At 35.7% G+C, this 15,119-nt stretch overlaps 1 protein-coding gene across 2 annotated transcripts in view; it reads left to right on the forward strand.

Annotated features, from left to right (window-relative positions):
• Positions 1-15,119, forward strand: part of LNPEP (leucyl and cystinyl aminopeptidase) — a 105,993-nt gene that overhangs the window by 76,936 nt on the left and 13,938 nt on the right. For both annotated transcript variants that reach the window (XM_025387272.1, XM_025387273.1), the window contains exons 12-14: positions 5,747-5,930; positions 7,058-7,214; positions 14,403-14,587. In XM_025387272.1, coding sequence (XP_025243057.1) covers positions 5,747-5,930; positions 7,058-7,214; positions 14,403-14,587 — 526 coding nt within the window. The remainder of the gene's footprint in view (positions 1-5,746; positions 5,931-7,057; positions 7,215-14,402; positions 14,588-15,119) is intronic.

Below are 15,119 nucleotides of genomic sequence, written 5' to 3' on the forward strand. Positions count from 1 at the left end.
TTATATGAAGCACCTAGAACAATGCTATAATGTATCTATATTACATAAAACCTGGAAAATGGAGAAAAAATAATATTACCATCAAAACTATTCTTATGATTATTTGTTTACAGTCATTTTTAATAAATATTTGTAGTCAAAATTTTTATATATATATATGATTTCTGTATCTTACCTTTTTTTAACCTACTTGATTCACCATTTGTTGTTATAAAATATTGCCTTAATTAAATATTTCAAATCTTAAAGGTTTTTCCATTATATGAAATTTTTTAAGGAATGGTTTTCAAAAATGAAAACTGCATTACCTTTTGTGATTTGGTACATATAACTAAATCACCCTTTTATTGTCTAGTTACAGTTGATAATGCCACCTGAAATACATGTGCCAGTTTCATTGCAGTTTGACCATAGTGGAATGTTAAAGCAGCAACAATCTAATTATTTAAAATCCTAGTGGTAGTAGGTAACATCATCATATCTTTGACAGCATAGCTGGGAGTGCAAGGAATTGCTACTGTCTTTGAGTAAACAGAACTCTAACTTTGAATGAGCCCTAAAAGGATAGTCTCTGACCCAAAAGAGAACAAATAACCCCGTCTCCCTATATCCTGCAGCACAGCCAAAACATGGCTGGAGTATTCGCAAGAAACTAATAAGGAAATTTTGCAAACTTTCTGACAGTATATTAATTTTTAGTGCTATTAGAAATAATTGGGCAATAAGAAATATTTTATTTGGTTTTTTGTTTGTTTGGTTTTTGTTTGTTTGTTTGTTTGTTTTGAGTTGGAGTCTTGCTCTGTTGCCCAGGCTGAAGTGCAGTGACAATATCATAGCCCACTGCAGCCTCAAACCCGTGGGTTCATGCAATCCTCCTGCCTCAGCCTGCCAAGAAGCTAGGACCACAGGCACATATCACCATGCCTGGCTTAATTTTTGTATTTTTTGTAGAGACAGGGCCTCACTATGTTGCCCAGGCTGATCTCAAACCCCTGGCCCCAAGTGATCCTCCTGCTTTGGCTTCCCAGAGTGTTGGGATTACAGGCATGAGCCACCGCACCTGGCTCCTCTTTACTCCTTACCTCAGTTTTCTTCTGAGCTTGTTAAGCTCTTTTTGAGAGTTTAGCCCCATAGACTAGCTCATATTTTACTTCTTTAGCCTTCTAGGCCCTTGCCTGGCATTCTCTGCTTTTGCCGCACAAAAATTCTATCAGCAATGCAAACACACCGTACTGCCTCTTTAGGTCTTTGCATGTGCTGTTTTCTCTCCTTGAAGAACACTCTTGCCTCCTCACTCCCTCGGCCTACTCCTGTTTATTCTTCAGATCTTAGCTCAGCCATTGCTTGCTCGAGGAGACCTTTCCTCCCCTGAAGTCAGGTTAGATGCCCTACTTAGGTTTTTTAATAACATTCTGTACTTCTCCACTCATAATATACCATAAGTACTGTTCACTCATATCTATCCTCATATTAGGTATTTCCCCCATTGACGGTAGTGATCATGGCTATATGAATCACTGTAAATCACTTTTAGTACTCAGTAGGCACACAAAAACTTAATGAATTAGTAAATTTTAGTCCATAATGAAGTAACTCCAGTCTCACTATAAAAATTTCTAGGAAAAGAACATGCAAAGCCTGATAAAATGATGTTTTCTTTTTCCCTTCCTCTTCTTAGTAAAGAGGAATATACAGAATTCACTAGAATATAATTGATTTAATCTAGAACTGGAACTGGGCCAACATATGATGAAAGTAGTGTCTGTTACTTCCTCTTCTCAGCTGTGTTATTTCCCTTGCTGCTGCTGCTGCTGCTGCTATTTTAATTCCTGCCATTTCAGGTTTAGAGAGTCCACATGAAAACTTTTGTCCTTATGTTTGACCCTGAGGACAGTTGAGCCTTGTTGGTTCCTAATGCTCCGATGAGAATTACTCTTAATTTAACTGCATTTTTATTTTTTCTATTCTCAAAAGAAAGGTAGCAGAGAGGGTGACTTCAGGCTTCTTTTATGCTGTAATACTTTAGTATAGTGTATTATTTTGATGCTTGATGGTTGGTTAAATCTTTAATATATTTTCTTTCTTTTTTAAATACATTTTCATGTGTTCTAATTCAAGGGTTGTTGGGTTAGTTCATTAGTTCAGTTGTATACAGGAGTTATGTTTGGTTAATATATTTGTCTCCTTTTCTCACATACATGAATTTTGAACAATTAGTATTTATTGTGCACAAGAAATGCTGATGGGGCCATTTTTCCAGTCTATATATTGAGGAAATTATATTTTTAAAAGTTTCCCTCTTCCCTTTCTTCCTCCCTCTCTCTCTCTTATCCACATTTTACTCAGACCTAAGATCTTTAACTATAGGAGATTTTCATATTAAATCTAATGCAAAACATTCATGTTTCCAAATGGATATCACTATCAGAAATACTGCTGTGAAAGTAAAAGATATGTCATTGGAAGAAAAGGTAATTAGGATGAAAGAAGGAAGGGCATATAGTAATTAAAATTTATCATGTGCCATTCTCTGCTCTTGCCTTTTTTTCCCCTGATAAAGTAAAGGAGAAAGAAAGGGGTATTAGAGAAGGGAATGCTTTTGAACAGGAGTGATACAGTTCAATAGCATGTATGATGCTACTCTGGAGCAAACTTACAGGAAATTTTGTAACTTTGTAGTAAAAACATGATTTTTAGTTTCAGAACTTTAATTTTTTTGTAAAACAATAGTTGATTTTCATAGCTCTTTGACAAATGGTTTTTAAAAATCACTGTTAGATTACTTCATCTGGGCTTCTGCCATTTAACATTGCAGTCACTCACTCTTTTTTTGCTACTCAATAGACTGAAAATTGAAGTGTTAATCTGTTAATGATTATAGTAAATTAAAAACATATGAGGGTAGCCTCATCCACATTTGAGCTGCAGGATGTAGTTACTTCCCTTGTGTGCAAAGCTATTATTTTTCGATACCTGTGGTTTTAAGGTCCACCATTCTGGATCATTCAGAAGAACTGAAAGAGACTAATAATGTTGATTCTTTAAATGATAACTCTCTGTCTGTGCTGTTGGCTGTACTGCGTTGTGTCATCTCGATGACAGTAATAATTTCAAGTATATTCCCAGCTGTGTCCCTCCTCTTTACCATCTGGACTTGGCTAGGTTTACAACATGGCAAGTTGCTTATCAACCAAGATACTCTGTATGTATTTCAATGTTTTCTGCATCCATCTAGTGGAACAATTGTCATAGCTATCATTCCTTGTCTCCTTTTATGGGCAAGGGAGATTTGGGTCTCTGTAGCCCTTCTTCCTGGGGTTCTTTGTTTCTTTTCTTTACCTTTGTTTTTATTAGAGGCAGAGTGCTGCTCTGTCACCCAGGCTAAGGTACAGTGGCACAATCATAGCTCACTGCAGCCTTGACCTAGTGATACTTGACCTCAAGTGATACTCCTCCCTCAGCCTCCTGAGTAGCTGGGACTACAGACATGTGTCACCATGCCTGGCTAATTTTTATTTTTTGTAAAAATGATGTCTCCCTATGTTGTCCAGGCTGGTCTCAAACTCCTGGGCTCAAGTGATCCTCCTGCCTTGGTCTCTCAGAGTGCTGGGATTATAGGTGTGAGCTACCATACCCAGCCCCAGGGTTCTTTCTTGATAAAAGCTCCATAGGATATAGTGTTGGTGACCTGGAGAGTATTGATATTTTTGGATTAGCTAATGATAAAGTTAATTTCCTTAGTCATAGGTTTGCTAAAAATGGCTCCAACTTGGAGCAGCCACTGCTGCCATCACAAGTATCCCTTAAAACTGCATTCTGCCCTCGAAAAAAGGAATAAACCATATTTAATTGATCTTTCCCATCTGTTGCTATATCAGCAATATAACAGAAATAAGTATGGAACTTTGTTAGTAAGAAAGACTGCTTAGCTTATATGTCCTGTTAAGACATGATCAGAATGTCTTTTTTATCTTAAACATCTTTTTCAGTATCAATATAATTGGAGTAACAAAGATATTAAGGGCATCTGACACATTTAAATAATTAAGGTTTTTGAAGTTGATAAACCCTAAGGCATCAGGTACTAATATATAACCCTTAGTACCTAAGCTAAGGCTTCAGGTACTAATATATAATCTTTAGGTTGAAAACATATTTATAAAGCATTTTATATAAAAAAGTTTCACTACAGAATTATAATGATAGAGACCATTTTAAAACAGCCCAAATTGTTCAAAATAGATTGGATAAACTTGAAATGGAATATTATGAAGATATTTCAACACTGCTTATGAAGACAATGGAAAAATGTGGAGGGGTCTGATAGGTGAAAAAGGATAAAATAAATGCATATAGATCTGCCATATAAAATATTAAAAACAAGAAAAAAACTTGGCAAGAAGTACATTCCAGAATGCTATCATTGTCTGAGTTTAGATTATTCTTATCTCTACTTTTCTTTTTCTTACAATTAAAATTTTTTTTAAGTATTTGTTATTTTAAAAGGGGGTAAAAATTATATGATAAGCATATACAAACCTTTATCTAGACTTGATTTAAAACTATTTATTGTGACATAGTCATTATTTATTCATTCACTCACTAATTCAATGGTATTTGTGGAGTACCTGCTAGGTCATAGTTATAGGGGCTGAGGCGTTAGCAGTAAACAAAATAGTAAGCTTGTATAGCTTATATTCTAAAAGTAGTAAACCTCAAGATACTTAGAAGCATACCCCCATTATAATTAAGTCTACATCCTTGTTGCCAACTTTAAAAGACATCTCTTCATTAGCAGTTTTAAGGATTTTAAAAATTCATACATATATTTTGTGATCAGTTAACTCTTAGCGCTTCATTATTGGTACATTAGTTGACATAATTCCATAGAAATTTCTAACAATTCTCTCAGCATTTATAGTAGAGACCCAAAAAGTGCCTAGCCTTTCCTGTTATTTTAACCCAATTATTTCTTATTTGTCTCGTATGTAATCTTAAGCCTTCCCTAACGTTTATTTTGCTAGCTTTAAATAATGTGACTTTTCTAAATGACTTTGTTTGTTCTTCCTTCGCTAACATGACAAAGGACAGAGGCCGAAATGGGACACATTTTACACAGTTCTCTCACTGTCTTCCACTGCTGTCTCATCCTGCACCTTTACTTTCTCCCTCCCTCTCTCCTCTAGCCACAATGAACTTGGGAGCCAGTTCAGTGCATGGATACCATGTGTACTTTCTCTCTGGGCCTTGAGCACTTAGGTTTCCTACTATATCTTCTTCACTTGGCCAACACCTAAATATTTTGAGGTCTCTTAGAAGAATGACAACTTAGATGTCATTTCTTCCAAGAAATTGCTCCTAACTTTCCCTAGGAGAGTGAAGCATTTTTTCTATGTGCATTCGTTGAATGCTGTCTTTTCTTTTTCTGTCAATAGCGCTTGTATGATATTGTACTTGCCTGGTTACTTTAGACTGTGAGATCTCTAAAAGCAGAGATATATCTACCTTGTTCACCATTTGATTTCTAGCGCCTAGCTTACAGCCAATAATGCACAGTAAATAAATAATTGTTAAATGAATGTCTTGACCTTCACTAACATGAAAATAACTGTACTTGGAGACAGGCATTTTTTTCTTACTAGAACGGTTAAAAATAAACTAACTTAGAAACAAAGCACTCATGTAATTTTTTTTTTCTTGTCCAATTGTCTTCTCTCTCAATCTCTCATTTTTTGGTTTCCATTAGGTGTCATCAATCTTACAGAAGAAGTGCTGTGGGTCAAAGTGAATATAAACATGAATGGTTATTATATTGTACACTATGCAGATGATGATTGGGAAGCTCTAATCAATCAGTTGAAAATAAATCCTTATGTTCTGAGTGACAAAGACCGAGCCAACCTTATCAACAACATCTTTGAACTTGCAGGGTAGAGTATACTTAGTTTGAGTTTTTTTTCTTTTTTTAACAAGTGTCATTGATGTAAAGAACATATATGAAAAACAGTTTGAAAGAACTAGCATGTATTGCTTGGTACAATTCATTTTGGAGGATTGGGAAAATACAAGATGTGTTCATTGCCTCCAGGGACTTTATAAAACATTAGCTGCAAACATACTGAACAGTTAAATGAAACAGGATTTGATAGTAATTCAAGACTAGATATCAAAAACAGGATGCATATTTTGTTGACTAAACTGATACGGGAGTTCAGGCTTTATTTTATTGCATAAGATAATTATTTTCAAGCAGCAGTTGGTTGGTTTAAACATGAAAATTAGTGCTTATGCATTGGTTTTAAGGGACATCTCTGATGGCTGGCGCCACTTATCTGTACTGCTTGCCTCTCCAACCACCTCATGTGTTATAGAATCCCAAAACCAAGGATGACAGTGACTTCATGTAAAGATATTATCTGAATAGCATATTACCAATTTAGATTGATGATAGGCTTAGAAACACAGGAACGCTTCAGGTCAGAAGAGTATTCCTTCTGACCTCCCTGGACATTTCCATTTTGTCTCGTTTTTTATGAAGTACCCTTCTTATGTCATCTTAGCCATTGCTGCTATGATTTCTATAAAATGGTTAATTTTAAAAATTTACTCACCGTAAATTCACAATAGACCTTGTCATAACAAGTTTGAAAAACAAATTCCCATTAAACCAACAAATAAAATTTTTTAAAAAATTCAGATGCTGTCTATGCTATACTTTCTTTCCTGGCAAATATAACTAATTAATAAAATTAGTACTATTCATCTTTTCTAACCCAAGATATTATATTTTTGCTGAGTTAGTAGCAATTTACAGGAGACTTAGGAATAAAGAAAATGAACTATTGTTTATCTTTCTCTTGAAATGCTTCCTTAATCTTGGGCCACTTTAACTTAATCAGAGATAATCATATTTAGCTTAACTTTACAGAATGCCACTGTAAGCTTAAATTTTTGGTCTTCAAGACTCACCATCTAACCCTAAGTTTCTCTCTTAGCATGCATAGAGTTCTTCTGTGTGTCTCTGCGTATTTACTTTTCCTGTTCTTTTATCCTTTAGCCTAGGCAAGGTACCTCTCCAGAGGGCCTTTGATTTGATTAATTATCTTGGAAATGAGAACCATACTGCACCCATCACTGAAGCCCTGTTTCAGACAGGCCTCATCTATAACCTCCTTGAAAAACTGGGATACATGGATCTGGCCTCAAGACTGGTGGTAAGTCTGCCTTTTTACCAGCTTATTGCTGTTTATCTTTAATATTATTATTCATCATTCCATTTTCAGTCAGTAATAGGCTGAAAAAGCAACCAGTTAAATTCCATTTTCTTCACTTTTCTGCTTGTGAAATCTTTACTTAAAATCAAGATGTTGCTTATGATAAAGAGCTGATAAAGGCTTCGTATGATATGGTCTTGTTTGAATATCAAAATACAGACATTTGACACCACTGTCAAAAGGAGGTCACATGAGAATAACATTTCTCTATTCAAATCCTGTTTTATTTTTACATGATGAATGTTTGAAATAGGCCCTTTTACAAAGTAGATCTCCCCATTAATTTTCTAATGGTCATTATAAAATGACAGTTATGTTTGTATTGAGAATATTCTGTTTAAGAGTTCTTGCTGATAACTATCTAATGGATAATGATGCTGGTGGATATGTTTCTTTGCAAAGCACTAAAGGAGTCTTAGTATTAGAGAACATTTTACCTTTCTTAATATCAACTGCCTGATCGTAATAGTTCTTATTTTGGATACTTTCAATATTAAACTGTTGAGTGAGACTTTAAAAGCTTGGAAGAGAGTGAAAAATTATTTGTTTTTATCTAATTCTCTGAATCAGTGCATTTTGACAACAGAGTTTGCTTTATAAACTAGTGAGATTTCCCAGGGACCCAGGCAAAAGGCAGCTTTCAGGGAAAGGGAGATAGTATTAGACCAAGAATTAGAATAAGTCTTTGGGGGTTTTGGTATTCTCACTGGTAAAAGGAAAGGGTTGGATTAAATCATTTCTTAAAACAACCCTCTTTCTGCCTCTATTATTGCCTTACCGTGCATCTCCTGTAAACAGTTCTCTCATCACCTGCATGATTCTCAGTGAGTGGAGGGAATGCAGGGCAGAGTGGCTGTGTGGAGCTTGAAAAGCTCTCCTCCCCTAAAAGTTTCTGATCTGACCCCAAAGAAATTACCCCATCCCTACCCATGAGCAAGATGCTTAAGTTAGATGATTCTCTGAGGTCTCTTCTAATGGTTAAGATTTTTATCATTTTCTGTTTCATAAGGCTTTCAGCTAGCAGCCTTAATAAAAACCAGTGCCTGGAACATGACCTGGCCTGTAGTGACCCTCAGTAAATGTTGAGTGAATAAATGATTGAAACACACCAGAAACACATGCATTTGAGTGCTTTTACACACTACCGTGCTTAGTGCTTAGTGTAGATTACCTCATTTAATTCTCACACAATGCCAAGGTAGATATTTCTACCCTCATTAAATGAACGAGGAGATGGAATAGCTTCTTTAAAGTCACTTAGCTAGTAAATGATAAAGCTGAGATTCAAACCCAGATTAATTTCACTCCAAAGACTTCTCTTTGTGTTATATTGTTATTTGTAAAATTAGTTTGTGTCCTAGCAACGTCGTCTTTCCAGGATACCTTTTGTTAGAAAAATTAAAGCTTTCTTCTTGTCATATTCTTTTGAAAAGCTTGCAGACCATACATTTAAGGTTTCAAGTGACTGACCCACATCTAATTGTTCTCCTAAAAATGAAATTGTCAACTTAAGAGACTTTTTTATATCTAAAATGTTAATAATGACTTTTTAAAACAATATTTATGTACCTTTCCAAGAAGTATGCAGATAGCTTACTCATCTCTTTAGGGCAAACTTAGAATCCAATAGCAACTTTCTAGTGTTAGTATAGTAAAGAGAATCCAATAGCAACTTTCTAGTGTTAGTATAGTAAAGAGATTGGCCATTAGTTAACCAGTTCGCCTATTGTTGATAGACATTTGCGTTATTTGTAGTTTGGAGCTATCATGAATAGCACTGCTATGATGTCTTCAATGAATGTCTTTATGCATTTCTATGGGGTATATGTCTGGAAATGGGATTATTGAGTCATAACACATGCATAGTTAATACTGTACTATCAAATAGTTCTTCAAAGTTGTACCAATTTACACTTAGCAGTGTATGAGAATTCTAGGTGCTCTATATCTTTGCTGATAATTATCATTCATATTAAATCATTTTTAGCCATGTGGATAGGTGCATAGTGGTACTGCAATTTTGACTTTAATTTACATTTTTCTACTGATGTGAAGATGATTTTCTTTTTGATACATGTATTGACCATTACATGTTCTTTTGTGAAATGCCCATCTTTTGCTTATTTTTCTGCTAAATTGTCTGCCTTTTTCTTGTTGATTTGTGAGAGTTCTGTGTATATCCTAGATATGAATCTTTTGTTGGTCATATATGTTTGCAAATATCTTCTCCTACTCCATCTTGCTTTTTTACTCTCTTAATGATTTTTTATTAATATGAGATTTAAATTTTAATGTAATCTAGCTTATGAAATATTTTCCTACCCCTAGATATTCTGTGTTCTCTTCTGAAACTTTATTATTTTATCCTTTACATTTAGATCTATGATCCATCCGAAATTGATTTTTGTGGATGGTGTGAGGTAGACACCAATATTCATTCTTTTCAGTCTGGATATCCAGTTATCCCCAGGACCAGTATATTTTATTGCATAGAATTATGTTTGAGGTAATTAGTGTAATATCAACAGCCTTTGGGGTAATATATTAATTTCCTAGGGCTATCAAAACAAGTCATTGCAAACTTGATGTCTTAAAATAACAGAAATTTATTCTCTCATAGTTCTGGAAGCTAGAAGGCCAAAATCAAGGTATTGGCAGAGTAAGGTTTGTTTCTTCTGACGAAGAACCTGTTCCGTTCCCCTCTCCTAACTTCAAGTGATTGCCAGCAATCCTTGGTATTCCTGGGCATGTTGGTGCCTCACCGCGGCCTTTGTCTCTGTCAACACAGTGTTCTCCCTGTGTTTCTGTGTCCAGATTTCCCCATTCTTAGATTAAGATCCACCGTAATCCAGGATGACCTCATCTTAACTTGATTGTACCTGCAAAGACCCTATTCCTAAATAAGGTCATATTCATAGGTCCTAGACAGACACAAAATTTGAGGGGATACTATTCAACCTACTACAGGTGGCAATAAATAAGATTAGTGCATATCACTCACTTTTTTTCACTATTAAAGGGCAGTGTTGGTTCTGAATATACCCTGTGAGGAGGCAGAATATCTCCCAACTCTGAAGCTGCCCAGTTAAACTTCATAATGGCAGAAGTCAATCTTCTCTTTGCCTCTCTGTTAACTCTGTTTAGAGCTTAGTGCTCAGGAAGCACTTGATACTTACGTTTTCTTTCAACTGCATCTTCATCCGAGATGATTTCCAGCTTTCTGGGCAGATATGTGTTTATTAGGAACATACTTCAAGGAGGGATCCAGGGACTGATGGATAGAGGGCAAGGGCAGAAGGCTTAGTATGTGTTTCCAAGATCGGACGCCCTTTTACTGCTGTATGTCTTCCTATGGTTAGCTAAAAGCCCAGTTAACTTTACTTCACCAAGAGGGAGAACGTGTCTTTTTAACATTCTTATTCTAATATTAGGGCATTCTGGTAGCATCAGTACTCCCAAACTAGGAAATCTGACATTCTACAGTTAGGAATTGGGATGGCAGACATTTATGAATCCTTGGATATGATGTTCAAATGTATTAGTGTCTAAGACTGATTTCTAATTAACTTCTATATCATTGGAACCAAAGTATTATGTGCATTTATTGGTCATTTTGTTATAAAGGCTGCACATGACATATGCTGCATTTTGTGATGCTGTGGTGTTGTGATGGGTAGGGTCTGGAGGCACATTTCAGTTGTGTTAAATTGTTCACATCTGATGTTAACATCTGATCCTAGCCATATTCCTGTTTTATCACTTAAAAATCTGTCATTCTTTTACATATGAGGCATTGGTGGGATAAACCTTTGGCAATAAAAACTGACATTTCACTTTTAAGAAACTCAGTTGACCCAGGAAAGAACTCCCTGGGCATATCAGTGTAAAATTAAAGCAGTAAATCAAAATGTAATATACAACATAAGTGCTAGCATCTTTCTCTGCCTGTTTTATTTTAAAAATAATTTTATATTATTGTTGTTGTTGCATTTTATTACAAATCCAGTGTTTGTAGCTTGTATAACCCATCAATTTATTTCCTCTCTCCACTTGCCGTTTCACTTTGTAAAATCATAGAGTTGCATTCTATTGTTGAATGAGCTTAAATTTCAGAAAAATTAATTTGGAGGCATAGAAAAACATTTCATTTTGTTTCTAAAAGAGAAAGGTAATTTGAAGCACATACTATGCTTCATTAATATTACTTAATATTAAAAATAAACCTGGATTACTTATAAAAATGGTATTTTATAACAGGGTTTTTCAAATAATATAATTATTCTTTCTTAAAATGTTTTACTCTCTTATGTTATAATTTGAAATACATTTAAGCAACTATTTTGAGAACTTGTCTTAATGATTTCGTATGGAGACTAACTAGTAAAATTGCTCCCTGTAATTCGGTGGTGTGACTGCTCAGGAATTAGCCACAGCCATCTTCAAGTGTCAGATTTCCTTTGCTTCCAGGACTTTAAGTGCCATTCTTTCCATTGCTGCCTTTGTGTTTTAGTAAACGCTCAGTGAGTATTGCCATTGTTCTTCACTGATTTTTTTTTTTAAATAGGATTTCAAGCATGTGATTTTTTTTTCTCACATTTTTCATTTGTTCCTATTTGACAGTTATGAGTAGGATTTAAATTTCTTTTCTCCAGTCATTTGGGATGGTTTTCTATCATAATGCTGTTGAGAAAGTAAAGCCAGTGAAGATACCATGTAGAATGAAGTCAGGTGTGTCAAGTGGGATCTCCTGCATTGCTTGTCCATTCCTTGCATTGTCAGTCAGCATAGCAACTACTTTTCTACTTTGTGTCCTCCCGATGACTCAAAAGCTTTACCACTCACACATTCCACAAGGTGTCTGTTCTGTGTTTCATTGCTTTTGAAATAAACACAAGCAAGTTGACATGTTATCACAAACCTTGAGTTCTTTTCCTTGCAGATTCTTTTTTTCCATTCTCATATTCAGCTCCACAAGATGCTTATTCAGAGTAAGTCATTGCTAGGGTAATGGCCTCAATAGTTTAAAAATTTCCAAATAGGATTCATTTTAGGTATTGACAGTGGTAGTCAGTGGTACTCACTGTCAATACCTAAAAGAAAGGAAGAAAGCAATGCTCTGTGAAGAACTTGAGCTAAACTTCTGAAGTTAAGGGTTTTTGTATGTGGTCGTCTGTGGTACATGATTACTTGAGATGAGATGCCACGATGGTGGTGGAGGTAAAGAAGTACCAGTGGGAAGAAATCCTCCCATGCTGATTACTGCAGAAGGGGTATCTGTTGAATTTTTTTCGTTTTGGTCCTCCTTACGTAGCCATGAAGGTTTTCTAAAGAATACCTAAAAATGGCCGGGCGTGGTGGCTCATGCCTGTAATCCCAGCACTTTAGGAGGCCGAGGCGGGTGGATCACGAGGTCAGGAGATCGAGACCATCCTGGCTAACATGGTGAAACCCCGTCTCTACTAAAAATACAAAAAAGAAATTAGCCGGGCATGGTGGCGGGCTCCTGTAGTCCCAGCTACTCGGGAGGCTGAGGCAGGAGAATGGCGTGAACCCAGGAGGCAGAGCTTGCAGTGAGCTGAGATCACGCCACTGCACTCCAGCCTGGTCGACAGAACGAGGCTCCATCTCAAAAAAAATAAATAAATAAAGAATACCTAAGAACATTTTTTATATCAGAATGTTTGTTCCTTCTAGTGGTATTCATAAAAGCATATTTCATATGATGCTTTTTAAAATCTCATGTGTCCTCACCCCCTACCCACCGTGCACAACTTGCAGAATGGAAATACATCGACATGCTATTAACAGCTTTGGTGTTTTTATTTTGGAGAGGGATGAAAAAAGTGTTTGTTAGTACCTTAATACCACAAGTATACGTTTAGCAATGACATCCCATACCAATGGACTAGATAGTAGATGATATTAATGAATAACTATTAGTTTTCTTAAGTGTGATAAGGTATTATGGTTCTGTAAGAGAATGTTCTGATATCTGTGAGTTGCATGCCAAAGTATTTATAAATGAAATATCATATCTGTATCTTACTTTCGTATTGTTCAGCTAAAACAAGAAAAAACGTGTGTGTGTGTGTGAGAGAGATACACACTTGAAAACGAAGCAAATGTCAATGCTAAAAACTGGTGAATCTAGATGAACAGTGTATGGGTGTTTATTGTACTATCTTTTTTTGTAGGTTTGAAAGTTGTTTAAATAAAAACTTGGGAGAAAAAATAAACTATAAACAACTATTCTTCCCTGCAGGCCTCATTTTCTTGCTAATTTGGTTAATTTGTTATAACATCAAACTAGTTGATAATGTTAGATATACCTTTAATATTGGATTCAGAAACATTTAAACATTAACTATCAGTAAAGAAGTTTATTTTTCTCTCATTGCTTTATAGGTTTATAGATTGTAAAGTCACAAGGTCAGGAAGTTCTGACTTCCTTCCAGCAGTGGTTATAAGTGACACTTTTTGGCAGGAAAATAACTTCTAGCTGAGTACAGATAGAACTGCAGCATAAAGTTTCCCTACTGCACAGAAGTCATTAATTTTTTTCTGAGTTAACATCACTAAAAGTTCCCCTTAGCTATAGCAGTCTTATGCATAGCCTTTACATCAAATGGTTTCATCCCAGCTGTATGTGGACTTCATATGTCAGTTGATATTTAATGAGTAATATCTATGCCTTTTTTTTTCCTCATTGGATAAATTTTGGGGAAAAGAGATCTGATTGTCCTAATTTTTTGTGTTTTTTTGTTTTATTTTTGTTTTTTGAGGCGGAATCTTGCTCTGTTGCCCAGGCTGGAGTGCAATGATGCTATCCCGGCTCACTGCAACCTCCACCTCCTGGGTTCAGGTGATTCTCCTGCTTCAGCCTTCTGATTAGCTGGGATTACAGGCACCACCACCATGCCTGGCTAATTTTTGTATTTTCTAGAGATGTCATTTCACCATGTTGGCCAGGCTGGTCTCAAACTCCTGACCTCAGGTGATCTGCCTGCCTCGGCCTCCCAACGTGCTGGGATTACAGGCATGAGACACTGTGCCTGACTGTAATTGTCCTGTTTTTTTCTGATTGTCCTAATTATTATTAAGCCATTATAATCTATTTTGTCTCTCTAGACCAGGGTATTTAAATTACTTCAGAACCAAATTCAACAACAAACTTGGACTGATGAGGGCACTCCATCTATGCGAGAGCTTCGGTCAGCCCTGCTGGAGTTTGCCTGCACCCACAACCTGGGGAACTGCTCCGCTACTGCCATGAAACTGTTTGATGACTGGATGGCATCCAATGGAACTCAAAGGTGAAGTATATCTCTACTTAGATGAATTATCTTCTTTTTCTTTATCTCACATCTTACACAGAAACCAGGGTATTCTCATCCTGGGTCAAAAATGTTATAAAACTGAGTGTTAGTGTAGGTGAACTCTATGTATCTGCATTCTCAAAAAAGACTTTTAAAAAAATTATGGTAAAATACACATAACATAAAATTTACCATCTTAACCATTTTTTACTATACAGTTCAGTAGTGTTAAGTATATTCACATTATTGTGTACTTATTTTCAGAACTTTTACATCTTGCAAAACTGAAACTCTGTACCCATTGAATAATTCCTCACTTCCTCTCTCCACCAGTCCCTGGTAACCACTATTCTACTTCCTGTTTTTGTGAGTTTGACTACACTGTGTATCTCATATAAGTAGAGTCATAGAGAATTTGCTTTTTTGTGACTGGCTTATTTCATTTACCATAATGTCTTCAAGGTTCTTCCATGTTGTAGCATGCATTAAAATTTCTTTCTTTCTTTCTTTTCTTTTTTTTGGAGACGGA

This window comes from Theropithecus gelada, chromosome 6 (assembly GCF_003255815.1).
Source record: "Theropithecus gelada isolate Dixy chromosome 6, Tgel_1.0, whole genome shotgun sequence".
NCBI classification, from domain to species: Eukaryota; Metazoa; Chordata; class Mammalia; order Primates; family Cercopithecidae; genus Theropithecus; species Theropithecus gelada.